The sequence below is a fragment of the Pinus tabuliformis genome, chromosome 7 (genome assembly GCF_031772625.1).
Source record: "Pinus tabuliformis cultivar Carrire ecotype Pingquan chromosome 7, CPIR1, whole genome shotgun sequence".
Classification (NCBI taxonomy): domain Eukaryota; kingdom Viridiplantae; phylum Streptophyta; class Pinopsida; order Pinales; family Pinaceae; genus Pinus; species Pinus tabuliformis.
The window spans coordinates 1411685282-1411700712 of record NC_142293.1 but is presented as its reverse complement, the minus strand read 5'-3'; the positions used below and the strand labels follow the sequence as shown (position 1 = coordinate 1411700712).

Here is a 15431-nt window from a genome sequence, read left to right as displayed (position 1 = left end):
CATTATCCATCTTGCTTAGAAACTTATAGCTATGGTTATTGAATAATACATGCATGTCTTTTTGAGAGCTTAATATGGTTCAGATTTTTCAAAGTTCAATAATTAAACTAAGAGGCACGCTAGCTATGCGGCCTTGTCTTTAATGTTATGGTTGGAAATTTAAATATTTTCATGACAATGTTTTTTATTTTATTTTTAATGTCATGGCTAAGAAATGTTGGAATTTTAATCTTAAAAAATGGGTTATGCAACATCACCACTATTCAATTTCTAAGTGTTTTTTCATTTTTTCACAAAAATAGAGTTTTTTTGGGCTAGAGTTCTCATCTGGAGGTTACAATTCTGGTTAGGTTGGTGACATTGTTTATCTTATTTATATGCTTAGAGGATGATATTGATGAAAAAGATCCCAATATAGGCAATGATTTTGATTACATGTAGGTGTTTGTTGTAGTACGATTTTTTTGGATGCTACAAGTCATCTAGAACCTATTTTTGATGTATTTTCAGTTCAATGATGGATTACAGTCAATGCTATTTTGGTTATGTACACCTGTAGATGCTATACAAATGAAAACTTTTGCTTATTTGTGCATAAATGATTTGGATTCATATGGTTGCACATGAATATATATATGTTTTTCTTTAAAATTTCAATATTTTATGTGTTTTTGGTTGACCAATTGTTTGATCCGTTTTGTTTACCGATCCCAGTCTGATTCTCACCAGTTCTATGTTTAAAGAGTTTTCTAATTCAATTATTGGTTCAATTCCAATAACATTGCTTCAATTTTTATACTTCTTTGTCTAAGTCACAAGGCACATCAATTTTTATACTTCTTTGTCTAATTCACAAGGCACATCCGGTGTCATGTGACTTAGGTTGATGTTTGTATTTTTGCACTCTATATACCAGGATTCTTAGAAGGTAGCCAAAGGATTGAGGTAATAAAACTGTGAGAGAAAATGCTCCCAGCGGTATTTTGCAACATCATTGTATCATATTAACATAAAACAGGTACAATAAGAAGAACAACAATTTGAAACATTGAAGGATCTATGCAATGACCACCTGACTGGAAATTATACTCAAATACTTATAACAACCTCTTAAACGTCTACTGCAACTCTTTCGATAATTGAGAACTATTTTTTAGTTAAGTTTAAGCTATGAAGTGAATTTCCATCAATGTCATAGAATACAGCATTAACAAACGTTGCTGTAATTTGCACGGACATGAATCCTTGACCAGCATAATAGAAGTTCAATCCATCCTTGTTTGCATTTGAGCTTACTCCTCCCCATGCTTTTGAACCACCTCCACTGGTCAGAAAATGCATGGAACTGAAATGATGACAAAGTATGCAGATTTAGAAGTGTTCTTAAGAGGGGAAATGCTCATTGCATTGTATATAAACAAAAAAAAGCAAGAGATCATAAGAGAGATTAGTCAAACCTTGTCTTGCTTTTGATGTCCTCCAGACAATGGGAATGCCCATTGACATACAAATCTACTTTGTTGGCCTGCCAAACAATCCACAGAAAGGGATTGAAGAATAGCTATCAATAACCAAGACCAACCAGGACCTTATATAATATTTTCTAAATCATGAAAAGAAAAATTAAAGGTTACACTCTAAGTGGATACTATGATAACATTTGAACAGATACGACAGTATTTTTGTTTTGAGTTTTTTCATCATACCTCAAGAATTGGCAGCAACTGTTTCTTGAGCTCCGCTGTATCGTCATGTGATCCGATGCTTCGTATGGGATGATGACCCACTACTATTTTCCAGGTTGCCTTTGAAACTTTCAAGGCATTGTTGAGGTCCTTTGTTAAACCGAAAGAAAATCGTAATAAGAAATCGGTCCAAGATGATTCAGAGGATAAAAACATGGCCTTTGTGAATTGACTGGTAAGCAGAAATCAGCCATACCTTCAATTGTTTCTTGAGGTGGCGTTGACGAGGTCGAACTCCTCTCCAATCATACTTATGTTTGGTGTAGGTCCAATATATATCCACAAATGGGGTTGTGTCAATGAAGAAAAAATCCACAGATGAACAGCTCGCTCCTGCATCCTGCATATAGTTAGTTCATGGAGTTGAGCTGTGAATAAACTAGAATAGAGAAGGGACATCTAAAAATCCTTCTTGTGTCTACCATATGAGCATATTGGGCAGACGGATAGAGAAATTATAGCTTTACATCTGTTGAGTTAGTTTAAGGCAGTTCAAGATGAAGCTCCAGAGCTAATTGTAGATTGAATAAATTGAAGTTAGTTCAAGTCACTTTGAGATGAAGCTCTGATCCGGATTTAAACAAGAACGCAACAAATTACAGAGATAACCATATACACAAAGATGCAGCGGAAATAATATTTCATTTCATTAATGGAAAATACTGAAATATGCTTACAACCAGAAATGGAAATAAACCAGTTAGGGCGATGGTAGCTTATCTCTGAGAAGAGATGTGGTGGTTACATGCCTTTGAACTGTGTTACAATGAGGCTCGAAGGCCTATTTATTGTTGAGAAACAATGGAAAACCCTCAACATTCCAAAACCTAACCCTAGGAGATGAAACGCCAAACTGTGGGCCCCGTTTGGGTAAATTGGTACATCAACTTCCCGGGGTCGTAACTTTGGCATACGATCTCCGTTTGACGCATACAATAGCTCGTTAGAAAGATCTATCCGAGCACTATCACTTTGGGAAGGGCAACATCTGTCCATGGACCCATGTTGCCCCTAGATTTCCCAAAAAACGTCGTTTAGGGCCTCAAAACGGCTCCAAAAGTTCAGGACCCAAAAAACTGCTAAAAATAGTAAGTTGTGCTACAATTAAGGAAACTGAAAATGCTGAGAGAAACAATGGTGGGGGTCCAGGTGGACTTGGCAGGTGGCCACCAATATCCACCTAGATCATTCCTCCCCCCTTAGGAAGCAATGGTCCCCATTGCGTTGAGTTCCTCCATGAGATGAAGAAACTTTTGCTGAACTTGTTCCCTGGTGAGCCACTTGCCCTGCTGAAGGAGTTGGCCTGCTTTGACAACTCGATACAGTTGGATATTCTGTTGGCGAGTGTTCTTGATCTGTGTGTCCATGATCCGATCAGTTGCAACTTGTTCCATGCAATCTGGATTTAATTCTGTGGGTTTGAGCTGTTCTGCAACGTCGGATGTGTCTAGCAATGGTGGAAAGTATGGCCGAAGGCGGTCCACATTGAACACTAGGTGCAGGCCAAGGAATGGGGGAATGTTGAGCTCAAATGCATTGTCTCCCATAGCCTTAGTAATGGTGTAAGGACCATATCGGAGTGGTCTCAATTTCCGATAGGCTCCAGTAAGGCGTTCCTTTTGCAAATGCAACCAGACTTTGTCGCCCACCTGAAACTTGTGTGGCACCCGATGTTGATCATGTCGCTGCTTGTACTTGGCATTTGATTTCTCAAGAATGTCATGGACCTGCTGGCGAATATGTTGGATGCGCTCAATGTAGTTGGTGGCCTTATCCGTTTCGGACTGGACATGAGCTGAATTTATGTGAGTAGCTGCAAGTGGGATGGCCACATCAATGGGGCATAGTGGCTGGAATCCCAAACCCACCTGAAAAGGGCTATGGCTAGTGGAGCTGTGAAGAGCTCGGTTGTAGCTGTGCTGAACATAGGGGAGGCTCTCGTCCCATGTGCGTGGATGCTTTGAGTTATACATGCGCAAAATGTGCACAATCATCCTATTGACAACCTCTGTCTGGCCATCAGTTTGAGGATGGAAGGCTGTGGACTTCGTGAGTTTGGTGTCCAGCATTAACCAGAGATTGGACCAAAATGTGCTGAGAAACCGACTATCCCGATCTGAGATGATAGACTGTGGGATCCCAAAGTGCACCCACACTCGTTCAAAGAAGAGTTTAGCAGTGGCTTCTGCTGTGATATTCTTCTTGCAGGCCGCCATAATGGCCATCTTCGAGAACCTGTCGACGACCACAAAAACACAGTCATTTCCATGCTTAGTGGAAGGAAGGCCTGACATGTAATCCATGGAGATGGATTCCCAAGGTCGACTAGGGGTAGGCAACGGGGTATAGAGGCCGTGCTTCTTAATGGTCGGTTTGGCAATGGCACAGGCAGTACATGATCTGATGTACTTCCCAACATCCTGTCGAAGATTCGGCCAATAGAAATAATTTGCAGTACTGCCACTGTTTTCTCGACCCCGAAATGCCCAGCAGGCCGACTGTAGTGTGCTTCCCAAATCATCTTGGCACGCTCGCTTGAAGGAACACAAAGGTGACCCAGGTGGCATAACAAGGCATCCTGGAGGTGAAAATCTGGAACATGTCGACCCTCCAAGAGTGTCTGGTATGTGTGGCCGAATTCTGGGTCGCTTTTGTAGAGAAGTGGCCAATCAGAAGTCTCGTGCCCACAAGAGTTGAGCACGGTGGTTAACGCCATGATCGGTGGTCGACTGAGACAATCTGCAACATTATTGGTGCTACCCTTCTTATACTTGATATTCAAGTGGAACTGTTGCAGGTATGTAGACCACTTCTGATGGCGATCATTCTGCAATTTTCCTTGGGTCTGTATGAACTGCAGGGGTCGGTGGTCTATGTGGATGACCGTTTCCTTCCCCAAAATGTAATGCTTCCATTGTTGGCAGGCCTGTACAATGGAATACATCTCTTTATCATAAGTGGGGTACTTCAGACTGTGTCTGAAAGTGTTTCACTGTGATATGCCACTGGATGTCCATGTTGAGTAAGGACTGCCCCAATAGCATAGTCAGAGGCATCTGTCTCGACCTCAAATGGTTGTTGTAAATCTGGTAACGCGAGCACTGGTGCCGTGCAGAGGCGATCCTTCAACTCCATGAATGCTTTCTGTTGAGATTCAGACCAAAAGAATTTTGCTTTCGCCCCTCCCTTGGTGACTTGACTCAAGGGCCAAGTAATATGACAAAACCCCAACACGAACCTGCGGTAGAAGTTGGCAAGACCTAGAAAGCTGCGGAGCTCTGTTAGAGTGGTTGGAGATGGCCAATCCCGAATGACTTGGATCTTGGCTGGATCGACATGCACCCCTTGTTCATCAATGATGTATCCCAGATACTGAACCTGGGTCATGCCAAAAGTGCATTTCTCCAAATTGGCACATAGCTTGTGTTGCCGCAGTGTTTGGAGAACCTGCCGGATGTGGTGGAGGTGCTCTTCCCAACTCTGGCCGAAGATCAGAATGTCATCCAAGTATACTACTACAAAGGAGTTGGTGAATGGCCGCAAGATATCATCCATTAGCCTCATGAAGGTCGCAGGAGCATTCGTCAATCCGAAAGGCATAACCAACCATTCGAAAAGGCCCTCCTTGGATTTGAAGGCAGTCTTCCACACATCAGAAGATTCGATTGGTACTTGGTGATATCCTGATTTCAGATCGATCTTGCTGAAATATTTCGCCCCCTTTAGTTGGTCCAGGAGGTCATCAATCCGCGGGATCGGGTACCTATTACGGACAGTGATCTTGTTCAGCGCCCGATAGTCAATACAGAGTCTCCACGTCCCATCCTTCTTCTGTACCAACACGATCGGGCTCCCATAAGATGATGAACTCGGACGGATGTGTCCTTTCTGTAGGAGCTCCTGAATCTGCCTCTTGATTTCATTGTTCTCCAGAACGGAGCGCCGATAAATTGGTCCATTGGGTAGCGGCGCACCTGGGGTCAGATCGATGGAGTGCTTGACCTGACAGTGCAGAGGAACCCCTACAGGGGAGGTGAAGATGTCCTCGTACTCCTCCACAACCTTGTCCATCTGTAGTTGTCGTGCAGAGGGACCCCGTCTGGAGGCCGCAACCACCGTCTTCTTCTTTCCTTGAGGGCGTATCATCAGGAAAACAAATTTCCTGGTTTTGGAAATGATCTTACTGCATTGTTTTGCAGTAATCAAAGAGATGGCGGTAGGTGGTGCTACCTCTGGTATCCTGTACAACTTATTTCCCAATGTAATAATAACAGCACGGGGCCTTGATTCATACATAGCATGTCGCTTCCACAAGTATGGCTGTCCTAATAATACATCACAAACTTCAAGGGGAGCAATGTCACACAATACCTCATCCGTGAAGGGCTTGATGTTGTATGGAAGGCGACACTGCTGGCTCACGCGAAGATCTCGTCCTTGGTGAAGCCACCCAATGGTGTATGGTTGTGGATGTGCTGTGGTCGGTAAGCCCAACTGCTTCACGACCTCTGCCAAAATGAGGTTATTTTGACTCCCACTATCAACAATGAACTGTATCGGGGAGCCCTTTACCCACATCTGGGAGTGGAAGAGACGCTCCTCCTCCTCTGGATCTTCGGGTTCATTTTTCTGGATCTTGGCGGTAGCAATAGTGGCGTTGGGATCCGCATCAATGATCTGCTTCCCTTTTTCATTCCCCTTATCGGGTTCTGACTCAGAGTCGGAACATGCATCTGATTTTGAAACCTTTAGCTCAGCCACCAGTGACTGCTTGGCCCGACACTCACTTGTGTTGTGAGTGGAACTCTTATGGAACTCACACCATTTTCCAGTGTCCTTTTTTGGCTTCGCGGCGCTGTTCTTTGCTTGCAGCTTCGGCGGGTTGTCTTGGGCTGTCCCGCCTTGGCTTTGTCCTTTGTTCTGTGGTTTAGGGGCACCTTTCCCCTGCTGTAGATTCGCAGATCCAAAGTCTCGCTTTTTTTGTTTAAACTTCTGCTCGACCTTGACGGCATATCGGTATGTTGCGCCGAGCGAGGAGATGTTCAGGAATTGTATTTCTTCCTGGATGTACTTGTGTAGGCAGCCACGGTATTTGAGTATCAAATGTTGCTCCGAATCCTTGATACCCAACTTTGTGCGAAGGGTATGGAAAATATTGGTGAACTTCGGCACGTCTTGGTCCCTTCCCTGCCGCAGCGTGGTCCACTTTATGTATTCATCCTCATAGCTTCCGACAGGGTAGTACTGCTCCTTGATGGCATCCCGGAATGAATTCCAGGTGGGTGCGGCTGAAAAATAGTGAGCCAGTACTTTCATTCTTCTGCTCGCAGTAGGTTTCCCACCAATCCTTGACGTGGGGGGCTGCTTTGAGAAGAGCGAAAACAATCTTTTCCTGACTCGAAAATTCATGAACAGAAAAATAACCCTCTAGCAGATTTAACCATTTATCGACGGCATCTGCGTCTATCTGACCCTCGAATATGGGGATTTCAAAATTAACTTGTACCTTAAAGGGCGTGGGGTTTCCAGAGTAGCTGCTGGAAGCCGATGCGTCGCTTCTGGGTAGCTGCTGAAGGATCTGGGCAAAGCTGTCCATCATCGCGTTCCGTTGTCGCTCGAGGGCTTCTTCGAGCAAGATTTTGATGGGATCTCCTGCCCCCTCGTCTTTCTTCTCATCCGCCATGGGAGGCCGTCGGGATTTGCGAGGCTGGTCTTGCAAAGGTTCAACCAATTCAAGCCCTAACTCCTTATATCCCGACCTTGTTGGGGACATGCAAAGAAAAACAGAGAAAAAGCAGACCGCTCTGATACCACTGATCCAGATTTAAACAAGAATGCAACAAATTACAGAGATAACCATATACACAAAGATGCAGCGGAAATAATACTTCATTTCATTAATGGAAAATACTAAAATATGCTTACAACCAGAAATGGAAATAAACCAGCTAGGGCGATGGTAGCTTATCTCTGAGAAGAGATGTGGTGGCTACATGTCTCTGAACTGTGTTACAATGAGGCTCGAAGGCCTATTTATTGTTGAGAAACAATGGAAAACCCTCAACATTCCAAAACCTAACCCTAGGAGATGAAACGCCAAACTGTGGGCCCCGTTTGGGTAAATTGGTACATCAACTTCCCGGGGTCGTAACTTTGGCATACGATCTTCGTTTGACGCGTACAATAGCTCGTTAAAAAGATCTATCCGAGCACTACCACTTTGGGAAGGGCAACATCGGTCCATGGACCCATGTTGCCCCCAGATTTCCCAAAAAACGTCGTTTAGGGCCTCAAAACGGCTCCAGAAGTTCAGGACCCGAAAAACTGCTAAAAATAGTAAGTTGTGCTACAATTAAGGAAACTGAAAATGCTGAGAGAAACAATGGTGGGGGTCCAGGTGGACTTGGCAGGTGGCCACCAATATCCACCTGGATCAAGCTCCATAGCTAATTATATATTTGTTGGACACCTAATCCTCAATGGGTTAGTGTGGAAGTCGAATAGACAAAAGGAAGTCCAAGAGACCTTGGGATGTGAAGCCCAACGGTCAAACCATGTACTATAAATGTATATCTCTTGTTAATAAAAATGCACTCTCATCTTTTATCCTTTAGATTATTATTGTTGCCCATGTGTGTTTAACATGGTATCAGAGCCATGATGTGTGGCCTTCTCCCACCATTAGTTGGGTGGTCTTCTTCAAACTAGGTGCTTTGCCATTGTGCATTATTTTAATTGTCCTCTCTGCTTTTTGCACTGTCCTTCCTGCAGAAATGTTACATTTACCTCACAGTGAATCCTGTCAGCTATATTGTAGTCGCGATTTTCTGCCCATATTCTGCATTTCTGTAGCCTGACATATCTGACCTTTGCGTCTGTTCCTTTAGAAGTAACTGAAGTATTTCTCTGCAAAAATCTGCATACATTATTTTTTTTTGGTGTCAGCGCAATCACTCAGGCCAAAACGCCTCCACAATTCCTGCGTTATCAATGCTCACATACGTTTCAGAAGGTATTAGAGCTCCAACGTAGATTACAGACATGTAGTGTTCAACATGTGCCTACACGCAGGAATATTGTCACAGTTATATCAACTTATATACTCCCAGTTTAATCCTTGTTGCAGTGCGTTCAAGCCCTTATTTATGCGTGGGTTAAAACGGTTCAATTTAGAGCCTGAGTAGTCAATAGAGTCTGAAGATGGGTGTATCTGTGGATGTTTTGAAAAGTTAACTTCCAATCGTTTTCCGAATAGCAAAGCTCCCTTCAAAAAGATAAAAGTTGATAGCCAATTCTGCTTGTAAACCATCTGCTATCTAGATCAGGGCATGATCAGGCTTGTTCTAGAGTAACTTAATGCGCAATATATTTCCGTAGATAGAGAACAAATTGAAAATCTTATCTTCATCTATTTTCTTGGGGTTTAAGTTGGCAACCAGAACAGTGCATCTATCATTATTACCCATTACTCCTTGTCGTAGGACACCTCCAAAGGCTTCCATAATTGCAGACGCATTGGCAACAAGCCTCTGTATTGAGTTTAGTCCCATTGAATGAGCATCGACCATATGATGCAATGACACTGGTTGGATGCCATACATGCCTTTGCCACTTCTTGCAGCGCCTGTAACTGAAAATCCAAATGCAAAGGAAAATATACGCGTTCGGAACATTTTTGTTCTTCCCTCTTCTTTGGTAGCGCTCTCTGTATCCGATTTTTCATATTACGTGGCACCCGAGGTGATTGCTGGCAGAGGATACGATGGGTTGTAAGTTGAATCAACTCTATATCCTTCATTTGGAATGTTGTGCGATTGTTCCTTTGGCATTGGTCGTATATGTGAGATGGTGATGGCTTTAGACTGCCACCTTCTAACTCCTAGCAAGTGCCCCATGCCCAGAATATGTTTTTAGAAGTGCTCGGTTCTGATATCTCAGGAATGACTACAACTCTGTATAGTTGTTTTGTAGCGCCTGCATCTTATAACTGAGAACTGCCTGGTGGTCTTGAATGACATTTCAAAGAAGCTAATTCTGAAGCCTGAGCAAGGGTCAACCCTCGTAAAGCTTGTTTCAATGTGACTGATCCTGATGTGCTAACTTCAGGTGCGCGTGAAATGCCTGAGAAATCCCTGTTGCACCTGGTCTTGGATATGACAAGGACTTGTCCTTTCATATTCCAGACTACTCAAAGGCAATTCAATTTCAAACTGCTGGATTTCTTGAGGATGATTCATCTCCACTTGTTCTTCATGATAGTTCACCTCCAGCTGTTCCAGATTCTGCCCCTCTTCCACATCAACAACAACAACAACAACAAATTGTGAAATGCCAACACTGTGACCGAGTTGGCCATTTGAAAGATCACTGTTTTGATCTTCATCCATGTAAGCACTGTCATAAAACCAGTCATTCTTCAATCATATGCTTCAGAAACAAGTCTCCTACAAGAACAAAGATTCATCTAGGATGGATTGCTTCTTGGCAATGGGCATCAACAACCAAGAAGATATTCCAATCACATGTCAGAACTTGTTCTAGAGTATTGAACAGTCTTGCAATTGAGTTTTCTCCATCATCTCACCTTGTATCTGACAAGGGGGGAAATGATAGTCATCTACAAGCTTCAAAGTCACATCAAGCGAGCCTGAGCCACAATCTGTCACACCAGTTTCAGAGTTGTAGCCAGAGACAAAGATGCCCCTGAGCATGCCTTCAGTTGGCAATCTAGGACACTTCCTCTAGCAGAAGACTTTAGCTTCTTGCCAGCTTTGGAAGAATTCCAGGAACGAAATTGAGGACACTTCCTCTAGCAGAAGACTTCGGCTTCTTGCTAGTTTTGGAAGAGTTCCAGGAATTGCATTAAGCATTCCAGAGTTGTTGGTCATCCTTAAACCATCATAGGTTGAGACTTCTCTTTTCAGGTTGAAGTTCTCCCTTTTATGCGGGGTGAGACCTCTCTTTCATGGTTGAAGGTTTCCCTCTTCAAAACAATAGGAGCACTTCCTCTAGCAGAAGACTTCAGCGTCTTGCCAGTTTTAGAAGAGTTCCGGGAATTGCACTAAGCATTCTAGTGTTGGTGGTCATCCTTAAACCACCGCCCTTTATACCAACACTTCAGAGAGCACATTCAGCCTAGTGCTGCCATGCATTTTTGCACATTTTGTATTACAGCTCTCTTCTTGGACTCATACATAACCCTTCGGATTAAGGGGGGGAATGTTGGACACCTAATCCCCAATGGGTTAGTGTGGAAGCCGAATAGACAAAAGGAAATCCAAGAGACCTTGAAATGTGAAGCCCAATGGTCAAACCATGTACTATAAATGTATATCTCTTGTTAATAAAAATGCACTCTCATGTTTTATCCTTCAGATTATTCTTGTTGCCCATGTATGTTTAACAATATTGAATAAATTGGAGTTGATTCAAGGCACTTCAAGATGACGCTCCACAGTTAATTTGTAGATTGAATAAATTTCAAACTAAGTTGAAGGCCCTCCTGGGAATTTGATCTGAAATGTTGAAAACCAAGTTGGTATTAAAGCCCAATTCAGATTCAATATTTCGGTCTACCTCTACGTACCCAACTAAAGGAGGTGGATGATCAACATATCAATAGACAAGAACATTTAAATAGATGAAATTATTTACATTGAAAATAGTGCAGCCTATATATTTACTGTGTCGTGGTAAGTTAATTGGGAGAGTTCACTGTTTGCAAAATAATTTTAGGATCCCATAACAGGGAAGTCTTGCAGTTTTGCAAAATAAACTTCTGGGTACTGCATCTAGGCATTTGCCACTTGCAAACTATCTTTTGCAGATCCTATGAGAAGAAGGTTGACACATGGCACAAACACAAGTTTTCAGGATTTGCAGAGAGTATATTTCGACTATTCTACAAAGGACAACCATGTGGCTGTAGAAGTGTTGGTGCAATTAATGTTTTTCAGATCCTAAGTTAATGGATTTCATTGCCTAAGTTAATGGTTGTCGATATATGGGTATTGGTGGAATGCCAAAGGTCATGCAACTGTTACAAGTTGCAGAAGGAGGAGGAGCAAAGGTTCACGTGGAATGCATCCCAGTCATGGATGCCGTTATAGATGTAATATTCACAATTATGACAGGCATCACATAGAGAACAACTGCAAGCGAAAAAGGGCCCATCGTCATCACACTGAAACCATCTGCAATGATAATACTGGGGTGAGGGGCAGAGGATGCTATAACCCAGGGCTGGCCCCAGATCCGGAATGGACAAAGATTGCACCAGAAAGTGAATTGGCAGTCTTTAAAAATAGTTCTGTATTTGTCTTGTAAATGTACATGATGATGAGAGTTTGTAGAGAGGCATCTTTTGGCTAACGAAGAATAAAACTATGGCAAAGGTTATCCTTCCTGGAAATATTTAGTCTGCCTTATGCTATGTTGCATTAGTTTTCGGGATGGTTAACTTACTATTTGATTATGACTTTACAAAAATAATGGAGGGGAAGAATTATATTGTACAATTATCAATGCCTATCATTTCCGGAAAATATATGCCCAAAAATTCCTGAAATCTATGTAGAAAATCCCTAAAATCGGGTAGAAACAACCTTGAAATCTGTTTGGAACGTTGTTGAAACCTCCCTGAAACGACTTGGGAATGGTTAGAAAGTACCCCAGTCCTCAATAAAATGGCCAGCAATTTGCGAACATTTCCTTAAGGCCCATAAATCCTCAAAACAAGGAAAAAAACGCTGAGGTATACAGGGTTTCTTTGGGGCGACGGGTCCCCGTGCAACATAGGCTTTATGTGATAGAAATTTCTACTTCCAATGGAATGTAACGCACATATTTTTTTGACAATTCCCAAGGTGTGAAGATCATAATAACACGGTATGTGCTATAGGATCGGAGTATTCAATCAATAACAACAGTTGAGGTATTTTAGAGAATCAGTTATACTTGCTTCAAGGTGAATCTCCGCAGTTATTCATGTAAGCACTGAGGCAGCAATTAATTTGTAATTACAGCGAGAGAAGTATTGAGCCAGGGGTGAAAGAGAGTTCACAGTCAAGTGAACATGTAAGATGTATCATTGTAGGTCACATTAACGAGCTAAAATGAAAAACAAGTTGGCATACCATGTATAATGTTAAAAAAATAAGCATATCTTATAAATACATTTTAACTCTGAATGTATGTGCTATAAGATCGGAGTATTCAATCAAGATTCAATAACGACAGTTGAGGTATTTTAGAGAATCAGTTATACTTGCTTCAAGGTGAATCTCCACGGTTATTCATGTAAGCACTGAGGCAGCAATTAATTTGTAATTACAGCGAGAGAAGTATTGAGCGAGGGGTGAAAGAGAGTTCACGGTCAAGTGAGCATGTAACATGTATCATTGTATGTCACATTAACGAGCTAAAACGAAAAACAAGTTGGCATACCATGTATAATAAAAAAATAAGCATATCTTATAAATACATTTCAACTCTGAATTTTTCAAGCAGTTAGTAGTTTACATTTAAACATTTTAATTCTGGATTTTAGAAGTAATAACAGGTGTATAAAAAAAAATTAAATACAACTTTTAGTACTTAATCAATTTTGGTTACCATTTATATTATTTTTATTTTTTAAATAAAAACACCTATTTTTGACAGAAAAGACATGTTACATATATATCTTTGCCCTTTAGATGTTTCAATAAATTCTAGGTTAAGATACTTCACGCTGTAAATCAGTTGGTGATAAGGTGCACTGCTAAGGCAGTCCGTGTGACATCATTAGTTCAAACCTTAATTAGCTTATATATAATGTGTAAGGCTGTGTAGATATATTTGAAGAACCCAATCAAATTGTCAATTCCACCCATCACAAAATGGTTAAAATAAATGTATCCTGATTACAGTTTATATTATTAATATTATTTGGACTAAAACCGCCTAATTTTGAATCACAGGGATAAGCAAAACCAAGCCATTTGTGGTAAAGTCACCACAGGCTACCAGGGGACTGTGAAATGGCAACCCTAAAGGAGAACATCGGAAGGGCTCGGACCTTGGGTATGTAGTAAGTCCGAATGTGTAGGATCGAGAAGCAAACCCAAGCCATTTGTGGTAAAATCACCAGAGGCCACCAGGGGACTATGAAATGGCAACCCTAAAGGGCTTGGCCCTTGGCCCTTGGGTATGTAATATGTCCGAATGTGTGGGATCCGTAATGGAATTCATGGCCCTTGTACTCAGTCAATGGAAAAAAAAACAGAGGTAGTAGGCCTAGTACAAATAAAATGCAGAGTCAAGACCAGCATCTTTATATGACAATGGCAATTTCTGATCAGTCGGTGTAAAAGAAAAAGGAAGTAGGCCTCGTAGAAATAAAATGCAGAGTCGAGATCAGCACCTTTACATGAAAATGGCAAGTTCTGTCTGTAACAATTCCATCGATCATCCCGGCGTTTCAGAGCAGGATCCAACTGTGACAGTGTATCTCCCCTGTAGTCGTGGTTCCCAAGTACTGCCAATAAACCCCAAATTTCAGAATTCTTTATTAAACCTATGCCTTTAATATTCACATTAACTTCAAATATAAAAAAACCATGCCAACGAGTTAATCCAAGAAGAATCTCATGCCCATGCTCGCAATGCAGAGGGCAAACTCAATACTGGTAAGAAACTGCTTAATAACACGCAGTTTAATTAGGAATTTGCAGGGTCTGGTGTTGAGAGCTGTACCAAGTTTCTCTCTTTCTGTAGTTCTATATAATGGAAAAAAAGTATGATAATGACGACAAATACCCAAATGCCATGGCTTCTGAAGGCTACTGGCGGTATAAATGGCAGAGAATGACTGCTCAAAGCTTTGATCATCTGTTCCATTCAACCCATCTTCATAAAAATTATCTCCAGTTGAAATTACAAAATCGATGTTCAACGGTTGGGCGATTTTCCCCATCTGTTACAGAGTCAGATATTAAGACAGTATACATTTTAATCAGAAAACTCCAAGCAACTGCAGACAAACAATTGAAGTAATGAACAGCGAGTGGGAGGCAGCGTGCCTGTGCAGCAACTTGGGACTGATTGTATAAACCTTTTCTGCCCCAGTCGCCCACCACAAGGAATTTGAGAGGATCGGCAGCCATGATACAGTTGCTGGAAAGTAGTAGGAACGCCATGGAGAACATTAAAATGCAGCGCCAGGAGTAGTGTAGGGCAGCTTGAAGCTCCATCGCCATTTTCAGTGGAGGAAACAATTTCGATACAGGTGTAATGGTGGGAATGTGATAAGCTTGAAGGCTGCTTACTGAAACAGTAGACTTTGCTATGGATATTAACAAGTGTGTCACTTATCTATGGAACAATTTTATTTATATAACATTGTAGAATAAGAGTAATCTGCCATGTACTATCGAATGTCCTCTGAGGTGGGTATATACCCTTAGCATATTTTCGGAAGTATTAATGATGTGTAACTAGCCTATAATGGTGATTTAAATAAAAATAAAAATGTATTAGATTCTTAAGTCACTTCGAATTAAAGTAGCCATGTTTCGTTATTGTTTTGCACCGTACACCCAAAAAAAAATCAATTTTTTTATAGATAGTTTCACTTTAGATTTTGGGGTTTCCGAGGTGACGTCAGCCCACCGCCACAGATTTTGGGGTTTTCGAGTGGTGATGTCA

The 15431-nt window shown here is 41.7% G+C and overlaps 1 protein-coding gene across 1 annotated transcript; it reads right to left on the bottom strand.

Annotated features, from left to right (window-relative positions):
- Nucleotides 1-977: 977 nt before the first annotated feature.
- On the bottom strand, nt 978-15112 carry LOC149252939 (purple acid phosphatase 8-like). The gene is made up of 7 exons (XM_089459838.1): nt 14807-15112; nt 14544-14700; nt 14149-14262; nt 1942-2078; nt 1707-1835; nt 1458-1525; nt 978-1345 (listed from the first exon to the last, which is right to left on the bottom strand). The coding sequence occupies exons 1-7, from the start codon at nt 14981-14983 to the stop codon at nt 1147-1149; spliced, it is 981 nt and encodes a 326-aa protein (XP_089315964.1). The 5' UTR covers nt 14984-15112; the 3' UTR covers nt 978-1146.
- Nucleotides 15113-15431: the final 319 nt, after the last annotated feature.

Excerpts from the sequence above, each read along its gene's own strand:
- LOC149252939 (XM_089459838.1), bottom strand. The coding sequence starts at position 14,983 with ATGGCGATGGAGCTTCAAGCTGCCCTACACTACTCCTGGCGCTGCATT. Across the intron at positions 14,701-14,806 it reads AGTCCCAAGTTGCTGCACAG|ATGGGGAAAATCGCCCAACC; the intron begins GCACGCTGCCTC and ends ACTCTGTAACAG. Across the intron at positions 1,526-1,706 it reads AGTTGCTGCCAATTCTTGAG|GCCAACAAAGTAGATTTGTA; the intron begins GTATGATGAAAA and ends ATTGTTTGGCAG.